Genomic DNA, 20,195 nt, shown 5'->3' with positions numbered 1-20,195 from the left:
TTGAAAAGGCCTGAAGGGGAAACTGTCAGTAAAAACTCTGCAGCAGCCTCCACTTCACAGGCTCTCAGACCTGTCAGTCACTGTACCCCCTGATGACGGCCCTGGGTACAGATCTTATAGTATTAAGAGCAGGCAGGGGGACAGTCCGGGCCTGATTCCGGGACACTGCATTCTCCCAGAATGAGGGTGACCGGGACATGGAACAGACTCTCCAAATACGGGACTGTCCCGGGCAATCCGGGACACGTGGTCACCCTACACGTAGGAGGTCACTCCCCCAAAAATCTAAATACCACACATCATGTGGGCTCTTACATTGGAAAAAGACAGAAGTAATGGAAGCATGGCGGAGCTGGAGACAACATGGACTGCCAGCAGAGGGGCCCCTCAGGGTACTGCACAGTATATCTTCTCATATTCTGTATGTATGGACACTGCACAGTACCACCTGTCTTATTCTGTATAGACACTGCACAGTACCACTTCACTTATTCTGTATATATTAACACTGCACATTACCACTTCACTTATTCTGTATACATGGACACTGCACAGTACCACCTGTCTTATTCTGTATAGACACTGCACAGTACCACTTCACTTATTCTGTATACATGGACACTGCACAGTACCACCTGTCTTATTCTGTATAGACACTGCACAGTACCACTTCACTTATTCTGTATACATGTACACTGCACAGTACCACTTCTCCTGTCCTGTATACTGGGTCTAACCCTCAGGTGGATCGGGTGTGGTTTGTCTGTAGAGTCAGTGCTGCTGCTGGGAGGCGATCTGTGTGGCTCCTGGTTCCTGCTCCCTTCTGCCTGGAGGGGAGTAGGTTTCTTGGGATGCAGGAGGAGAGCGAGTCCCAGGCCTCTGGTTCCCGGAGTAGGCCGGCCGGGATGGAGGAAGCACAGTGACCGGCCTGTTCAGAGGGGGTGAGGAGACCTGGTGGGGGAAGCAGCAATGTTTTTCTTGTCCCCCCTCTGGATCCAAGCCATAGCCGAGAAGTTTTGGTCAAAAACGTGAGTGTGAAGAATTGGGGTGTGCGGAGGCCCCAGGAGTCTGTCAGTGACTTTTCCTCAAGAATTGCCTATTTTCTGCAGGCCTATAAAATGAATGACAAAGAGCTCAGTAGATTGAGGGTAGAGCTGAAAAGCACTCGAGTGCGGGCAAACACCATGTCCGGGAGCAGCGCGCAGAGGCCAATAAGAACATTACAAAAATAAAAACTGAAATTAACATGATTGAGAAGAAAAGGATGAACATCCAGACCAACAGCTGTCCTTTTCTGGAAAAGCTAAGTAACCAGGAGAGGTTTGAGGAAATGAAGGGTTAAGTTACCCCATGGCTGGAGCGGAGGAGGATGGTGACCCTATTACCCAGGAGCCATCGCAGGGGTCTTAGAGCGGGATCTGCCCCTGACAAGCACCTCCAGCCTCAGCGCCAGGATCCAGCTCGGAGGAGGAGAGCAGTGACCCGGGGGGGAGACTCATGGTGGTCATCAGGGAGATGGAGTCTCCTGTACATCTGGAGAAATCTACCTTTGGAGAAAACCCTGTACCGGATGAGGAGGAGAGGAGGAGAAAAAGGAAAAGTGACAAAAAAAAAGGGGTGAGTCGGTGTCATTCTCTTATGTCCCCCTTTCCCCAGTTCCACCTAGTCAGGGCCCTGCGGTGGGTTCTGTGCAGGGGAAGAGCAGTGGGCAGAGTATGGAGGTTCCTACAGGAGAGACACTGTTTCAGCTTGTAGTAGCGGTAAGAGTGTCGGGGCGATTTTGGCTTTGAAGCCGGACATGTTTGGTGAGGTCAGCAGCCCAGCGGAAGGCTGCTTTTCTTTGGCACCGGGCCAGGGCAAGGCGGGCAGAAGTAAGGCCTTGGTCCTGGTGCCGGAGATTGAGAGCAAGGGTGGAGATAAGCGGCGCCATGGGGCGCCTAGTGGCAAAGCAGGCTCCGTGGTGGGGTCTGCGGTTGGTGTGTTGTCTGCTGTCGGGGTGTCGCCTGCAGGGGCTTCTCGAGGGGGAACTTCATCTACAGTTGGGGCAGGTGGCACCTTGGCAGGGATAATAAAACCGGCCAAGGCTGGACTGGCTATGGCGGCTGCTAAAGAGATTGAAAACATGAAGGGGACTGTCCTAAAACCCGTGGGGACAGGAGGTTCCATGGACATTATAAAAACTGTTTCTGGACAGCCTCTGGCCCTAAAGGACTTTCCAGTCAGGGTCTGTAATTGGGGCGGAGCAAGACTGGTCAGGAGGAGTCCGAAGAAGCAGAGGTCGCAACTGTAAATACTGTAGATATGGGGGATCTGTCTGTGGGGTCTGGTCCAGGACTGAATGGAGGTGTGAATGGGGGAGAGGGAGTGAGGGAGGATGGGAAGGATGCTGAGAGGATGGATGGAGGGGATGTGAGTGTGAGAGGGAGGGAGAGTATGGATTCTGTGGGGAGTGAAAGTGATTCTGAAGTGGCTGGTCCATCAGAACCCCTGGCAGAGGTGCCCAGTAGGAGTTATGCTAACGTTGCTGCCGGGTCAGGTAGGCCACATGAGAGTCCTGCACCTTCTGGTCCTGGGAATAGTGACCTTCAGAGACGCTTTCTGGAGACCTTGCGGAGGGGGGATAAATCTATCACTGTAGAGGGTAGAGAGGTAGAACTGTCCTTTTGGATAGAGAGGCACGGCCTCGGGCCTTCCGAGAGCAAAGGAGAGGAGTCATGGTCACTCCCCACAGCCGGGTCTGGGGTCACCAGGAGGAATGTGGTCCGTCTTAGGTGGAGGGGCAATGATACTTGTCCAAACAGGACAAAGGTGGTAGAGCTCCTCCTCAAGATGGATTTCAGGGCAGGTGACATCATTGCCCTGATACATCCTGATGGTACCCCATTTTTCGATGTCAGTTTCGTCTGGGCGGAAGGGCTCGAGCTCTTTTGGTCTCGGTACAAGCTGGCAAAGATAGAACACGAGTGGCGAGATTTTGCTGTCAGGCAATTTTTCGCCAGTATAACATAAAAAAAGTGACGGTATTAACGTGTAACGATTCTCTTTCTTGCATAGATATCATGACCTGGATTGGGCGTTATGGAGAGGTGGTCAGCATTCCCCAGAAAAACAGGGATGAATTCGGTATCTGGTCGGGGGCCTGGACCTTCATGGTCAAGTTGAAGGTTTCAGGTAATTCTGTCACCCACATTCCCTCCTCGACTTTTCTGGGGAGGGACAGGATCCTGGTTTTCTACCATGGACAGCCGAAGGTCTGCCATAGGTGCGGTGACCCGACACACTTCAGCGCACAATGTAGGGTCCAGAAGTGCGCGTTGTGTGGAGGGATAGGACATCTCGCCGCAACCTGTGGGGACATCCGCTGTCACCTGTGTGGTGACCTTGGTCACCCCTTCAGCCGCTGTCCGGTCTCTTTTGCCAATGCGGTCAAATCCCCAGCTGGGGTTAGCCGAGATGCTGACTCCACTGGGGTGGGTACCGGCGGAGGCAGGGAGACTACTAGTCCAAGGAAGAAAAGAATGACACCTTCTAGGCTGAGGCATTTGGAGGCACGCCAAAGGGAAAGGGAGGGGGCTCCTCAGGTGGTAGCTGAGGTAGCTTTACCTGACCCTGAGATGGTGGATTCTGCTGAGGACCTGAGGGATGGTGGGCTGGAGGAGGAGGCCAGGAGACTGGATAGAGAGGAGGAGGAGAAAAGGGTCATCACTGCTACCTCCTCTCCAGGAGAGAGTATAGATGAGGAGAGCAAAGAGTGGCCAAAGAGTAAGAGGAAATCGGGTGCCAGAAAAAAGAGGGTGAAGAACGGGAAGGATCCCCCTTGTTTGGAGTGGGATCATTCAGTCCCCCTCACCCTTGTCCAGGTACCAGCGGAAGGATCTGCCGTCTCCCCTCTGGTAGATAGCCCTAACCGGTACCAAGTCCTCAGGGATGACATCTCCTCAGATGAGGAGGCCGGGGACGAGGTGCCGGTGTCCGAAGTGAGGTCTTCGGGAAGCATCAAGCCTTCTTCTCTGGTAACGGGGGGGGGGGGAGGGCTGTCCCAGGACCATGTGAGGTGCAGGAGGTGACCTCTGGGAAAGAGGGAAACTCTGAAAAAATTATGGATATGTCTGTGTGTTTAAAAAGGGGGAATGTGGGGAAATCTGATGACACTTGGGGTAAGGGAGGGGGAGGGAAGAAGAGGGCTGTCTAGCTTGATCACACATGATGGCGGCACCCTCCCCGTTGACACTGGCGAGTATTAATGTCGCCAGCATAAAGACAGATGCGGCAAGATTTGCAGCCTTTGATTTTCTCGGCCGAATTAAGGCCGACATTTTATTTTTGCAGGAGACCAGGTTGACAGATCTAACCGATATCCATAAGGCGAAGTGTGAGTGGCGCCATGGACCCTCTCACTGTTCTCTTGCGGCCGAGCCGTATAGCGGGGTGGCGGTTCTTTTTAAAACCGCTCAGGTAGAATGTATGGTATTAGACGTCCTCATGAAGGGACAAGAGCTCCGCCTTATAAACATCTATGGTCCACAGACTAAGTGGGACCAGAAAAGTCTCTTTATGAGGATTAAGCCCCTACTTTTTACTACCCGGCAGGTCATCTTTGGAGGAGACTTTAATACTGTCACAAGGTCTCGTGATAGGGGAGGCTCCAGGGATCGGCTAGATTATGATAGCGTCGCCTTGAATAGAATAGCGAGTGAGTCTCGCCTGGTAGATGTCCACATCCGGCACACCCCAGGTCACAGCGGGTTCACCTACTTTAGAGGTAGAGAGATTAGGTCTAGGGTAGATTTTTTGAAGGAGGATTCTGTCTCTTCACCTTTGCAGGTTGTGGAGGTAGAGTTCTCTGACCACTATTTGATTATGTTTTCTTTGAATATTTCAGAGACCCCCAGGATGGAAAGGGGATTGTGGAAGCTGAATTCGTCCTTTGAGGAGTTTCTGCGGAGCCAGGTACCATTACTGGACTTATGCAACACTAAGTCAGAGTGGTGGGAGATGTTCAAAAAATGGGTGGTGAGATTCTTCCGCCAGAATGCGAACCTTAGGAGTCTGAATAGGGATTGTCTCTATAACTAAGGAGGAAACTCGAGGTTCTGGTCTCGACCGAGAGGAAATCTCCAGAGTGAAATCTTTGCTAAAGAAGTGCCAGTATGATAGACACGCATCTTTGGCTTTCGTGAGGAATTTCGGGAAGTATCGCTCGACCGACCATTGCCGGAGCTGTAAGATGTCAGTGGACTGTAAGATCGTGACCGGCCTGGTCGATAGTGCAGGATCTCTGAACAGATCGGGGATCCAGGAGGTCGTCAGAGCCTTTTACTCGCACCTCTTGGGGAAGAGGGATCCAGATCGAGGCAAGATGGCGGCTTTCTTGGCTGATGCCATCCCCCAGTCAGGAGTAGACCCCTCTCTTAGTGTTTTGACAGAGAAGATCAGAGAAGAGGAAGTGAAGCTGGCGATTGAGAGGCTTGCCCTCAAAAAGTCGCCTGGGCTGGATGGCTTAACATCCGAGTTTTATAAGACCTTTAAGGACACTTTGGTTCCCCTCTTGACTGAAGTAATAAATGAGTGTCTATCCTCGGGCACTCTGCCGAAGTCAATGAGGAGGTCGCCTCTGATCATTCTGTCAAAGGGTAAAGACTCGTCCCGCATTGAGAATTGGCGTCCCATAGCGCTTCTCAATGTGGACAGAAAAATCCTGGCAAAAGGGCTATTTAACAGGTTGGTGAAATTTGCACCCCAGCTCCTTTCGGGGTCCCAGCACTGCTCTGTTCCCGGTTGTAGCACTTTTAGTGCGGTGCTGGGTGTCCGCGAGGCCATAGAGCAGGGTAGGGCTGGTCACTGAAAGGTGTTTCTGCTGTCCTTGGACCAGGCAAAGGCGGAATGGGTGATGTCGGAGGTGGATTGCTACTCGGAGGCATCCGGGTCTAAGATTAACCGGGACAGGTGCAAAAGTCTTTGGTTGGGAGGTGGAGACCCTGAGTTTTGTCTCCCGGACACCCTCCCTGTGCCCCAGGAATCTGCAAAAATTCTGGGCATCAAATTTGGTCCCGGGGATTACCCCACACGAAATTGGGAAAGCAGATTGGACGATGTCTCCAAAAGAGTGGAACAGTGGAAAGGTTGGTCTTTGACCTTTAGGGAAAGGGTCTTCTTGGTCAGGTCTTTCTTGCTCCCGTTGTTAATCTATTTGGGCAATGTCAGCCTTTTACAGTCTGTTCTTCCTAATGTTGTGGGGGAATAGACTGAACCTAATTAAGAGGGAGGTGACTTACCGCACGAGGAGACTAGGCAGGTTTTGTATGGTCAACCCGATGGTATTCCTAGTGAATACCTTTCTAAAGACCAATATATCGAACCTCTGGACAGAGAGGGCTCCTCCGTGGGTAGTCTCTTGCAGGAGATGGTTTCAGACTTTCTTCCAGGAATGGGGGAGAGGCGGTCAAGTGAAGGATCTTCGCACGTCACACGGGCATCTCCCGACTTATGCTGCACTGGTTCTGAAGGTCATCAGGAGGTGGGGCTGGGGATGTGGGAGGTAAGAACTCTTGCTCTTGCTGACTCATTTCCAGAAACCACTGGCCCTCAAGGATTGCCCAGGTCGGGATCAAGGGATTGGGTTGGCTCTTTTAAATTCACCTAGGATCCCCTTGAAGTTTTGGGACTTGACCTGGCGAGGCTTCCATGGTAAGCTATATGTAAGGGGCAATCTGAAGTACAGGAACTCCGATGAAAAGGGTTGTCCCCGGGAGGAGTGTGGGGGTGTGCTGGAGGACATGGACCACTTACTGCTTCAGTGCCCTTTTAATATAGAGGTATAACAAAGGGTGGGAGCTTCCATTGGCTGGCCGCGGCTGGCTGCCCTTTCCTATGCTGAGTGGCTTTATGGGGCCTTCAAAGATCTGGGTGTCCGGGACCGGTGCACTTCATTTATAGTCAGCGCAGTGGTCAGGTATCACACGTGGCAAGCGAGGTGTTTAGTGACAGAAAATCCTCCCCGTGGTTTGTAGGAACACGCTCGGTGACCTGGTGAAGGTTCGTTCTTTGGAGTATGAAAGGTTGGGGACATTTGCAGCCTCTACCCTGTGGAGGGGGTTCTCCTTTAAGGTGCCCTAACCTAGTAATCTCCTCCCTGGTGATGGGCTGAAGCTGTCACCAGACATTTTTGTTTTGATAAAGATGAAAAGATGTAGGCGGCTACAGACATCGAACCGGAGCCCTGAGGGGTTGGTGTTATGGTGTAGGGACTGTATATATGTATAGGGGTTATATATATATATATATATATATATATGTATAGGGACTGTATATATGTATAGGGGTTGTATATTTGTATATGGGTTGTATATATGTATAGGGGTTGTATATTGTATAGGGGTTGTATATTTGTATATGGGTTGTATATATGTATGGGGGTTGTATATATGTATAGGAGTATTAAGAGTATTATAAATAAGGTCATAATATTTGATTTATATTTTGTGTAGGTTATAGGGAAGGTGGGGGATATTATGAGTAAATTCTTATTTTGTTGATTATTGTTTTTGTGTGTATATTATATATATATATATATAAAATATTGTATAGGTATATGTTCTGTGTGTGTATAGGCATGTGATGGGTATATAGGTTGTTGTGTATATAGTTATATAGATTTGTGGTGTGTATATATAGTAATGTGGTGTATATAGTTATATAGGTATGTAGTGTGTGTGTATATATAGGTTTGTGGTGTGTGTGTATATATAGGTATGTAGTGTGTATATATAGGTATGTAGTGTGTGTATATATAGGTATGTAGTGTGTATATAGGTATGTAGTGTGTGTATATATAGGTATGTAGTGTGTGTATATATAGGTATGTAGTGTGTGTATATATAGGTATGTAGTGTGTGTATATATAGGTATGTAGTGTGTATATAGGTATGTAGTGTGTATATATAGGTATGTAGTGTGTGTATATATAGGTATGTAGTGTGTGTATATAGGTATGTAGTGTGTGTGTATATAGGTATGTAGTGTGTGTATATAGGTATGTAGTGTATATATAGGTATGTAGTGTGTGTATATAGGTATGTAGTGTGTATATAGGTATGTAGTGTGTATATAGGTATGTAGTGTGTGTATATAGGTATGTAGTGTGTATATATAGGTATGTAGTGTATATATAGGTATGTAGTGTGTGTGTATATAGGTATGTAGTGTGTGTATATAGGTATGTAGTGTGTGTATATATAGGTATGTAGTGTGTGTATATAGGTATGTAGTGTGTGTATATAGGTATGTAGTGTGTGTATATAGGTATGTAGTGTGTGTATATAGGTATATAGTGTATATATATGTAGTGTGTATATATAGGTATGTAGTGTGTATATAGGTATATAGTGTGTGTATATAGGTATGTAGTGTGTGTATATAGGTATGTAGTGTGTGTATATAGGTATGTAGTGTGTGTATATAGGTATGTAGTGTGTGTATATAGGTATATAGTGTATATATATGTAGTGTGTATATATAGGTATGTAGTGTGTATATAGGTATATAGTGTATATATATGTAGTATGTGTTGTCCTGGACCAGAAGGTATTTTGTGTGTATGTGATGATTTGTTATGTATCAGGTTTATTTATGTTCATTTGATTATTATTGTTCTGGATGTTGTGTTGGTTTATGTTTTGTACTTTATATAAGATAAAAGAGTTCCTCAGTATCTGCTCTTATTCTGTGTGTATGGTATGTGTGTGTGTATATGTATATAAAACTCAACGTGTGTGTGTGTATATGTATTGTGACGATCCGTCTTGGGGATTAGCTCTGGGATCGTCCTGGAACACGCCACAGGATGCGTTTCTTCTCAATAAACCAGCAAACAAACGCTTATAATGCAAATCTGGCACCTTGCCAGTTTTATTAGACAGGTTGCAGGGAAAGAAATAAACAAAAAGCAGGAACAAACAAAATCCTAGACCGTCTGGTCACTGACTACACAGATCAGCTTGTCCTGACTAACAACCGCTGAGCTTCCCTCAGCCGGTTAAACATATGTCCCCTGCAACCTTCTACTCACAATTCATGGCAGTCTCTTTGAGCCCCTCATAGCTCGGGCTGTGTACTCCTCAGCAGCCTCTGTCTCTTCCCTTCAGCCCACACGCTGTCTCCTAGGAAGAGCCTAGATTAGACTGAGTCTCCATCTCATATACACTTCCCTTCCTTCCTGCCTCATTACTTAAGAAGCAGGTGAGAGCTTCTGCAGGGTGAGCCAAGGAAATACACCCTTTCCTTGCCACACTGCCACAGTATATATATATGTGTGTGTATATGTATGTATATATGTGTGTGTATATATATGTATGTATGTATATATGTGTGTATATGTGTGTATATATGTATGTACGATGTATGTGTGTATATGTATGTATATATGTGTGTGTGTATATATGTATGTATGATATATGTGTGTATGTTCCAGCATCACGTCCAAACGGCTAAAGATATTAACATGAAACTTGGCACACGTTACTTATATGTAAACAACAAACATAGGATAGGTGATTTAACCCTTACTCACCCCCATTTGCCAGGGGCGGGGTTTATGTTTAAAGTCCTATACAAGTCAATGGGAAATATATGTTACTGCAGAACTTCCAAACGGCTGGAGATATTTCTATAATATTTGGTCACATGTTACTTATATGTCCACTTAAAATATCGGACGATCTGATCACCATCCTGAAGAGCCAGGCATGGGAGGACGATATGGTGCTAGTGACAATGGATGTCACAGCGCTCTATACTAACATTATGCACGATCTGGGCCTGGCAAGCACTAGAACACATCTCGAAGGGGACACACGGATTCCCCCTGCACAGGTATCCTTTCTTATGGAGTGTCTCCAGATGATATTGGAAAATAACTTTTTTACATATGACGGCAGGACATACCATCAGACGAGAGGCACAGCGATGGGGACCCGCGTGGCCCCCTCCTATGCTAACCTCTTTATGGGGTGCTTCGAGGGTAGCTTCATTACCCCCAACCCCCTTTTTTCCAAACACGTGTCTATATACCGGAGGTATATAGATGATTTGTTCTTTCTTTGGAAGGGGGACATTGATTCTATCTCCACCCTAGTGCAGCAAATCAACGAAAACACCTGGGGTATCAAACTGACCCCCAACATCTCCAGAACATCCATAGAGTTCCTGGATTTACAGATAACTCACACTGAGAATCGGATTACTACGTCCACGTTTTTCAAACCAGTGGATTCAAACAGTTATATTCCTTTCCAGAGTGGACATCACAAGAAATGGAAACGGAATATTCCGTACGGCCAATTCCGCAGGATTAGAAAAAACTGTGCCGAAGAAAAAACATTCAAAGAACAAGCAGGAATCTTGAAAGATCGCTTCCACGAAAAGGGCTATCCCAAACAGCTGGTTAGGGATGCATACCAGAGAACCCTCAAATTGACTCAGGAAGATTGCCTACCGGTTCCTGAAGCAGGATCCTCGGCTTGGGTGGCTCTCCCGGAACCAGCAGCGATGGATCCTGTTGTTTCCCTAGTCCATCCCTTGGAAACAAAGGGGAATGAAATTACACCAGTACCCATATCTCCTGGCCCCAGAAAAGGGAAACAGGCAAAGTCAGACAGAAATAATCCAACATTGAATTTTATTACCACATACTCTGGAGGCCACAGAATTATACAACAAATCATCAACAAACACTGGAATGTTCTGAAATCAGATCCCCATCTCTCTGGAATAATTCCAGATAAACCTAGGTTTACGTACCGTAGGGCTCCTACTCTACGCAATCTGATCGTCCCTAGCCGTGGTAAGAAAAAGAAAAAACATCTAACCATAGGGGGTACCTTCAATACCATGACCACGAAGAATGGAGCCTTTAAATGTGGTCATCCCAGATGTTTATGCTGCACTACCATCAGCCATAAGCAATCAACCATTACGAGCACAGCAACGGGTGCCACGTTCCACCTCAAATCCCGCATGACCTGCCAATCATCTTACGTGGTCTACCTAATAAACTGTTTATGTGGCAAACAATGCATTGGTCGGACCACACAACCACTTCACATACGCTTGAACCAGCACAGGACGAATATAAGAAAAGGTTTTCTCCTCCACAGCTTATCCAGACATACCAGTATTCATCATAAGGACATCCCTAACCCAATTACCATCACACCAATTGAGCAGATCCCCATTGGTGCGGACAACAGGTCTGCAATACTGATCAAAAAAAGAGATGTTCTGGATTTACTGCCTCCAGACACTTCACCCTAGGGGTCTGAATGAGGCAACTGAGCTCATCTGCTAATATCAAGCTATAGACATTACCACCCCCCTTAGGTCTGCCGGCCTATTTTCTGCCTAAGCCATGTACCCACCTCAAATCATCTGGATTCAATGGAAGGGCTTGGATTGCCAGTTCCTATGTCTCCCATCCAGAGGTTTGTCCCTGCCATGCCTGAACAGCGACTAAGTGCACCGTCTGTCCATGGCCCCATACCACTGGGACTTCATGTGCACCATGTCGTATAGTATCACTGCCCAATACTTGGTGCATGAAACTATACTAAATATAGAACGTATCCTATCTTTTGTTTTCACACGGGGCCTTTGTAACATTCCGTGCCCCACATGTTTGTATCGCTCACGATCCTTATATATTATGTATTTGTCTGCTATTTTTTGCATTATTGTGTATTCTGTGATTATGAGCACCCAAATTCGTGGGCTTTTTCCCCTTTAAAACACAAGCCCTACCCCCTAGCCCTTATGATTGGACCTGAGGAAGAGGGGAGCCTGTCCCCTCGCAACGCGTAGTCCCTGCTTTATCCAAAATAAAGTGCATCTTTTACCTCATCACGGCTCCTGACATCATTTCCTCAGCTGCCGCACGGGTGAGCGCCAGGATCGGATTCCTTTTCCCCGCTACCACTCATCCACTTAAAATAAAGGATAGTTAATTTAACCCTTAACTACCCCCATTTGTGAGGGTCGGAGTTTTTGTTTAAAGTCCCATGCAAATCAATGGGAAATGTATGTTCCCACATAACTTCCGTACGGCTGGAGATATTTCAATGCCTGGTCACATATTACGGGACGGGATAGGAGGTCGGGATATAAGGATGGGATAGGAGGTCGGGATAGGAGGACGGCGATAGGAGGTCGGGATAGGAGGTCGTGATAGGAGGACGGGATAGGAGGTCGTGATAGGATGTCGAGATAGGAGGTCGAGAAAGGAGGACGAGATATGAGGACGGGATAGGAGGACGGGATAGGAGGTCAGGATAGGAGGTCGAGATAGGAGGACGAGATATGAGGACGGGATAGGAGGTCGAGATAGGAGGTTGAGATAGGAGGTCAAGATAGGAGGACAGGATATGAGCTCGAGATAGGAGGACGGGATAAGAGGTCAGGATAGGAGGTCAAGATAGGAGGACGTGATAGGAGGTTGAGATAGGAGGTCGGATTATAAGGTCGGGATAGGAGGACAGGATAGGAGTTTGAGATAGGAGGTTGAGATGGGAGGTTGGGATAGGAGGTCGAGATAGGAGGACGGGATAGGAGGTCGAAATAAGAGGACGGGATTGGAGTACCGGATAGGAGGTCGGGATAGGAGGACGGGATAGGAGGACGGGATAGGAGGTCGGGATAGGAGGTCGGGATAGGAGGACGGGATAGGAGGTCGGGATAGAAGGTCGGGATAGGACAACAATACATGAGGATGGGATATGAAGTCAAAAGCTTCATCTTTTGTTTATTTTCCTCCCGAACAAGGATTAGGAAGGAAAAACCGGGCAACGCCGAGTACTCAGCTAGTATATATATATATATACCAAACAACAACAAAATCAACAACTAACAGAATACACAGATTGGAAAGTTAATCCTTCTGAGTTCTTGGATAAGCAAACAGGAGATGAGAGTTTTATTGTATTTAACCCCTTCCTGACCTGTGATATACCTGTACGTCATGTGACAGGCTCGGGATTATGATGGGGGCTTGTGAGTCGGGTCCGCACCGTTACTGGCACATGCCGCAGCTATTGCTTAGATGTCCGTCATTTAACTTTGAACGCTGATCTATACAATCTTGGCATTTAAACATTACCTGCTGGTTATCCCAGATGCCTAGTGGCCCCATCGACCCCCCGCGTGATACAATAGTGGGGTGCCTATGGCTTGGTGGAGAAGCCTGAAGCTTTAACTTGATCTCCGCATCTTCTATAAATGTCCGCCTTCGGCTTGAGCAATAGAACGCCGGTTACATGGATCCATGTGATGCAATAGCATTGACTGATGGCTTATTATAGGGTAAAACAATGTAAAAAAAAAAAAAAAAAAATTTTATAACCCCCCCCTTTTCTCATTTTGCAAATAAAACACTGTTAAAAAAAAAAAAAAAAGTGTCAGAACTGTTAAATGATTCCATTCCTGATCACACATGGTCAAAAGGGTAAATGTAAAAAATGTTAATAAAAAGTCATCAAAAAGCCAGAACTACATAAAAATGGTACCACTGAAAAATACACCCAAAAAATTAAAATAAGTTATTGGGGTCAGATATTTTTTTTGTATTTATTCAAAATGAAACATAAATTATCCAAGAATAAAGTTAGAATATTATAGAATATTACTGTTTTGTCAACTCAAAAAATATTTAGTGCCCCACAAAATTTCGCAATTCCATTTTTTACGTATTTTGCCCTACATGATATTTTCTGACTTTGTAATCCATTATAAAACAGAAGCCTGAACACAACGTAAATTGAGAATCAAAATTTGTGAGATGTTGTAGGGGTTAAATTGATGTCCCTGAGACCTGATGCCGCCTGCAGAACAGAATCATACACAGGACCTCCCCCCCTCTCCAGGCTCTGTGATTTCTAGTTTCGATTCTCTTCTCCGGTGATGGATCCTCCCTCTAGAGGAGGAGAAATATTCTACTGAATATAGAATCATCTCAGACACCAAGAGCAGCAGAGACGTCCAGGGGCCCCAGGATCATGTCGGACCCCACAGTCACCGCCTTCCTGACCAAGGTTCTGTGCAAACATGGGGGGCGGCTGCCCAAGAATGAGCTCTCTGAGTTCCTGCACCTTTCCACCAAACAGATAGAACAAATCCTGCAGGATGAACCCCAAAAGTTCCTTCAGGTTGGGGACCTGGTCCTGGCCCGAAGCCCCGTGAGGACCTGCACCAAATATCTGAAGAATGAGGAAAAAGAGGAGTGCGACAAACTACACCTGTGCCAAGACTACCTGCGGGGCAAGTGCAAGAGGTGGGTGACCGGGGAGTAATGTACAGGAGGAGGAGGTGACCGGGGAGTAATGTACAGGAGGAGGAGGAGGAGGTGACCGGGGAGTAATGTACAGGAGGAGGAGGAGGTGACCGGGGAGTAATGTACAGGAGGAGGAGGAGGTGACCGGGGAGTAATGTACAGGAGGAGGATGTGACCGGGGAGTAATGTACAGGAGGAGGAGGAGGTGACCGGGGAGTAATGTACAGGAGGAGGAGGAGGTGACCGGGGAGTAATGTACAGGAGGAGGAGGAGGAGGTGACCGGGGAGTAATGTGCAGGAGGAGGAGGAGGTGACCGGGGTGTAATGTACAGGAGGAGGAGGTGACCGGGGAGTAATGTACAGGAGGAGGAGGAGGTGACCGGGGAGTAATGTACAGGAGGAGGAGGTGACCGGGGAGTAATGTACAGGAGGAGGTGACCGGGGAGTAATGTACAGGAGGAGGTGACCGGGGAGTAATGTACAGGAGGAGGAGGTGACCGCGGAGTAATGTACAGGAGGAGGTGACGGGGGAGTAATGTACATGAGGAGGAGGTGACCGGGGAGTAATGTACAGGAGGAGGAGGTGACCGGGGAGTAATGTACAGGAGGAGGAGGAGGTGACCGGGGAGTAATGTACAGGAGGAGGAGTTGACCGGGGAGTAATGTACAGGAGGAGGAGGAGGTGACCGGGGAGTAATGTACAGGAGGAGGAGGAGGTGACCGGGGAGGAATGTACAGGAGGAGGAGGAGAGGACCGGGGAGTAATGTACAGGAGGAGGAGGTGACCGGGGAGTAATGTACAGGAGGAGGAGGAGGTGACCGGGGAGTAATGTACAGGAGGAGGAGGTGACCGGGGAGTAATGTACAGGAGGAGGAGGAGGTGACCGGGGAGTAATGTACAGGAGGAGGAGGTGACCGGGGAGTAATGTACAGGAGGAGGAGGAGGTGACCGGGGAGTAATGTAAGGGAGGAGGTGACCGGGGAGTAATGTACAGGAGGAGGTGACCGGGGAGTAATGTACAGGAGGAGGAGGAGGTGACCTGGGAGTAATGTACAGGAGGAGGAGGAGGTGACCGGGGAGTAATGTACAGGAGGAGGAGGTGACCGGGGAGTAATGTACAGGAGGAGGAGGTGACCGGGGAGTAATGTACAGGAGGAGGAGGAGGTGACCGGGGAGTAATGTACAGGAGGAGGAGGTGACCGGGAAGTAATGTACAGGAGGAGGAGGAGGTGACCGGGGAGTAATGTACAGGAGGAGGAGGAGGTGACCGGGGAGTAATGTACAGGAGGAGGAGGAGGTGACCGGGGAGTAATGTACAGGAGGAGGAGGAGGTGACCGGGAAGTAATGTACAGGAGGAGGAGGAGGTGACCGGGGAGTAATGTACAGGAGGAGGAGGAGGTGACCGGGGAGTAATGTACAGGAGGAGGAGGAGGTGATCGGGGAGTAATGTACAGGAGGAGGAGGTGACCGGGGAGTAATGTACAGGAGGAGGTGACCGGGGAGTAATGTACAGGAGGAGGAGGAGGTGACCGGGGAGTAATGTACAGGAGGAGGAGGTGACCGGGGAGTAATGTACAGGAGGAGGTGACCGGGAAGTAATGTACAGGAGGAGGAGGAGGTGACCGGGGAGTAATGTACAGGAGGAGGAGGAGGTGACCGGGGAGTAATGTACAGAACAGGATCGGATAGGAGATAAGCTATAGATCGCTGGGGGTCCGGCCGCTGGGACCCCCTGCGATCTCCTGTATGGGGCCCCAGCAGTCCACAGGAAGGGAGTGTTCCGTCCCCGCATGATACAGAAGCTGACACGCCCCCTCCATATATCTATGTGGGATATATGGTGGGGGGGTGTTGGCCGCCGCATCATGCTGGGGACTGACATGCCCCCTTCGAGCGGACTGCTGGTGCCCCTTACAGGAAATTGCGGGGGGGGGGGGGTCCCAGCGGTCGGACCCCCAGCGATCTATAACTTATCCCCTATCCTTAGGGTAGGGGATAAATTATTTTCTACTATAGTACTCCTTTAAGCAGTATCACACATGACAGGCTTAGATACAGTGGCTCAGCAGGCTTTATCACATATTCCTCCGGTTCCTTTTGTTTCAGGCCCCGGTGCCCGTTCTCCCATGATATTTTCTCAGATCAGAACCAGAAGGTCTTGAAGGCCAATGAGATCAGTGGACTGAATGAGGATGAGATAAAGGTTCTCCTGCTCCAGAACGACAACCAACTGCTGCCGGGGGTAAGAACAGGACAACGGGGCAAATAATGTACAGATGTATAGGAATAAAACTACTATAATACTGCCCCCTATATACAAGAATATATCTACTATAATACTGCCCCTATATACAAGAATATATCTACTATAATACTGCTCCTATATACAAGAATATAACTACTATAATACTGCCTCCTATATACAAGAATATAGCTACTATAATACTGCCTCCTATATACAAGAATATAACTACTATAATACTGCTCCTATATACAAGAATATAACTACTATAATACTGCTCCTATATACAAGAATATAACTACTATAATACTGCTCCTATATACAAGAATATAACTACTATAATACTGCCTCCTATATACAAGAATATAACTACTATAATACTGCTCCTATATACAAGAATATAACTACTATAATACTGCTCCTATATACAAGAATATAACTACTATAATACTGCTCCTATATACAAGAATATATCTACTATAATACTGCTCCTATATACAAGAATATATCTACTATAATACTGCTCCTATATACAAGAATATAATACTATAATACTGCCCCTATATACAAGAATATAACTACTATAATACTGCCTCCTATATACAAGAATATAACTGCTATAATACTGCCTCCTATATACAAGAATATATCTGCTATAATACTGCTCCTATATACAAGAATATATCTACTATAATACTGCTCCTATATACAAGAATATATCTACTATAATACTGCTCCTATATACAAGAATATAACTACTATAATACTGCCTCCTATATACAGGAATATAACTACTATAATACTGCTCCTATATACAAGAATATAACTACTATAATACTGCTCCTATATACAAGAATATAATACTATAATACTGACCCTATATACAAGAATATATCTATTATAATACTGCTCCTATATACAAGAATATAACTACTATAATACTGCTCCTATATACAAGAATATAACTACTATAATACTGCTCCTATATACAAGAATATAACTACTATAATACAGCTCCTATATACAAGAATATAATACTATAATACTGCTCCTATATACAGGAATATAACTACTATAATACTGCCCCTATATACAAGAATATAACTACTATAATACTGCCTCCTATATACAAGAATATAATACTATAATACTGCCCCTATATACAAGAATATAACTACTATAATACTGCCTCCTATATACAAGAATATAACTGCTATAATACTGCCTCCTATATACAAGTATATATCTGCTATAATACTGCTCCTATATACAAGAATATATATACTATAATACTGCTCCTATATACAAGAATATATCTACTATAATACTGCTCCTATATACAAGAATATAACTACTATAATACTGCCTCCTATATACAGGAATATAACTACTATAATACTGCTCCTATATACAAGAATATAACTACTATAATACTGCTCCTATATACAAGAATATAACTACTATAATACTGCTCCTATATACAAGAATATAACTACTATAATACTGCTCCTATATACAAGAATATAACTACTATAATACTGCTCCTATATACAAGAATATAACTACTATAATACTGCTTCTACATACAAGAATATAACTACTATAATACTGCTCCTATATACAAGAATATAACTACTATAATACTGCTCCTATATACAAGAATATAACTACTATAATACTGCCTCCTATATACAAGAATATAACTACTATAATACTGCTCCTATATACAAGAATATATCTACTATAATGCTGCTCCTATATACAAGAATATAACTACTATAATACTGCCTCCTATATACAAGAATATAACTGCTATAATACTGCCTCCTATATACACAAATATAACTACTATAATACTGCTCCTATATACAAGAATATAACTACTATAATACTGCCTCCTATATACAAGAATATATCTACTATAATACTGCTCCTATATACAAGAATATATCTACTATAATGCTGCTCCTATATACAAGAATATAACTACTATAATACTGCTCCTATATACAAGAATATAACTACTATAATACTGCCTCCTATATACAAGAATATAACTGCTATAATACTGCCCCCTATATACAAGAATATAACTACTATAATACTGCTCCTATATACAAGAATATAACTGCTATAATACTGCCTCCTATATACAAGAATATATCTACTATAATACTGCTCCTATATACAAGAATATAACTACTATAATACTGCCTCCTATATACAAGAATATAACTGCTATAATACTGCCTCCTATATACAAGAATATATCTACTATAATACTGCTCCTATATACAAGAATATATCTACTATAATGCTGCTCCTATATACAAGAATATAACTACTATAATACTGCCTCCTATATACAAGAATATAACTGCTATAATACTGCCCCCTATATACAAGAATATAACTACTATAATACTGCTCCTATATACAAGAATATAACTACTATAATACTGCTTCTATATACAAGAATATATCTACTATAATACTGCCTCCTATATACAAGAATATAACTACTATAATACTGCCCCTATATACAAGAATATAACTACTATAATACTGCCCCTATATACAAGAATATAACTACTATAATACTGCCCCTATATACAAGAATATAACTACTATAATACTGCCTCCTATATACAAGAATATATCTACTATAATACTGCCCCTATATACAAGAATATAACTACTATAATACTGCTCCTATATACAAGAATATAACTACTATAATACTGCTCCTATATACAAGAATATAACTACTATAATACTGCTCCTATATACAAGAATATAACTACTATAATCCTGCTCCTATATACAAGAATATAACTACTATAATACTGCCTCCTATATACAAGAATATATCTACTATAATACTGCTCCTATATACAAGAATATATCTACTATAATACTGCTCCTATATACAAGAATATAACTACTATAATACTGCCCCTATATACAAGAATATAACTACTATAATACCGCCCCCTGTATTAATAGATATGACTTTTGTTCTTCTCCTCAGGTTTGTTGGAAGTATCACCGTGACTCATGTAATCGCGGGGAGGATTGTTGGCAGCTTCACATTTGCAGATTTTTCATACTGGGAGAATGTAACCGTCGCGCCTGTAAACGTTCTCACCTCCTCCTGGAGTTCGGTTCTGATCTCTTACTCACTCACCATCGTATACCTGAGGAGACTATTGAGAACTTTCAGATGATCTGTACGGCGAAACATGATGAACGTGTCCAGACACTAAGGTCAAAGGGCAAGAAGGACCAGGAGAAGGGGCAGCCTGGAGCCCAGAAAAGAAGAAGAGGAGGAAGAGGAGGAAGAGGTAGACCCCGAGACAGAAAGAAGGTGGATCCTCAGGATGGGGCACAAAGCCAGAGTCAAGGACCACAAGAAGGAAGAGGAGGTGTGGGATAAGTATATACTGAGGAAGCATTATATACTATATAGTGGTACTATGGGTACAAAGGTATCTGTACATCATATCTGTAAGGTGGTCACAGCCCCACCCTCTTTATGACATCAATAATAGAATGACATGTGATCACAGCCCTGCCCCCTGTATGACATCAATAATATAATGCAGGATAACAACATGTGATTACAGCCCCTCCCCCT

At 45.1% G+C, this 20,195-nt stretch overlaps 1 protein-coding gene across 1 annotated transcript in view; it reads left to right on the top strand.

Moving 5' to 3' along the window:
• The first annotated feature begins 14,009 nt into the window (after positions 1-14,009).
• Positions 14,010-20,195, top strand: part of LOC130267770 (zinc finger CCCH-type antiviral protein 1-like) — a 29,464-nt gene continuing 23,278 nt past the window's right edge. Inside the window, exons 1-3 of the mRNA XM_056517947.1 lie at positions 14,010-14,314; positions 16,423-16,558; positions 19,590-19,983. Coding sequence (XP_056373922.1) covers positions 14,040-14,314; positions 16,423-16,558; positions 19,590-19,983 — 805 coding nt within the window. The 5' untranslated portion in view covers positions 14,010-14,039. The remainder of the gene's footprint in view (positions 14,315-16,422; positions 16,559-19,589; positions 19,984-20,195) is intronic.

The sequence above is a fragment of the Hyla sarda genome, chromosome 4 (assembly GCF_029499605.1).
Source record: "Hyla sarda isolate aHylSar1 chromosome 4, aHylSar1.hap1, whole genome shotgun sequence".
NCBI lineage: Eukaryota > Metazoa > Chordata > Amphibia > Anura > Hylidae > Hyla > Hyla sarda.
Note: the sequence above shows the minus strand (reverse complement) of the source record. Positions and strands in the feature narration are given on the sequence as shown.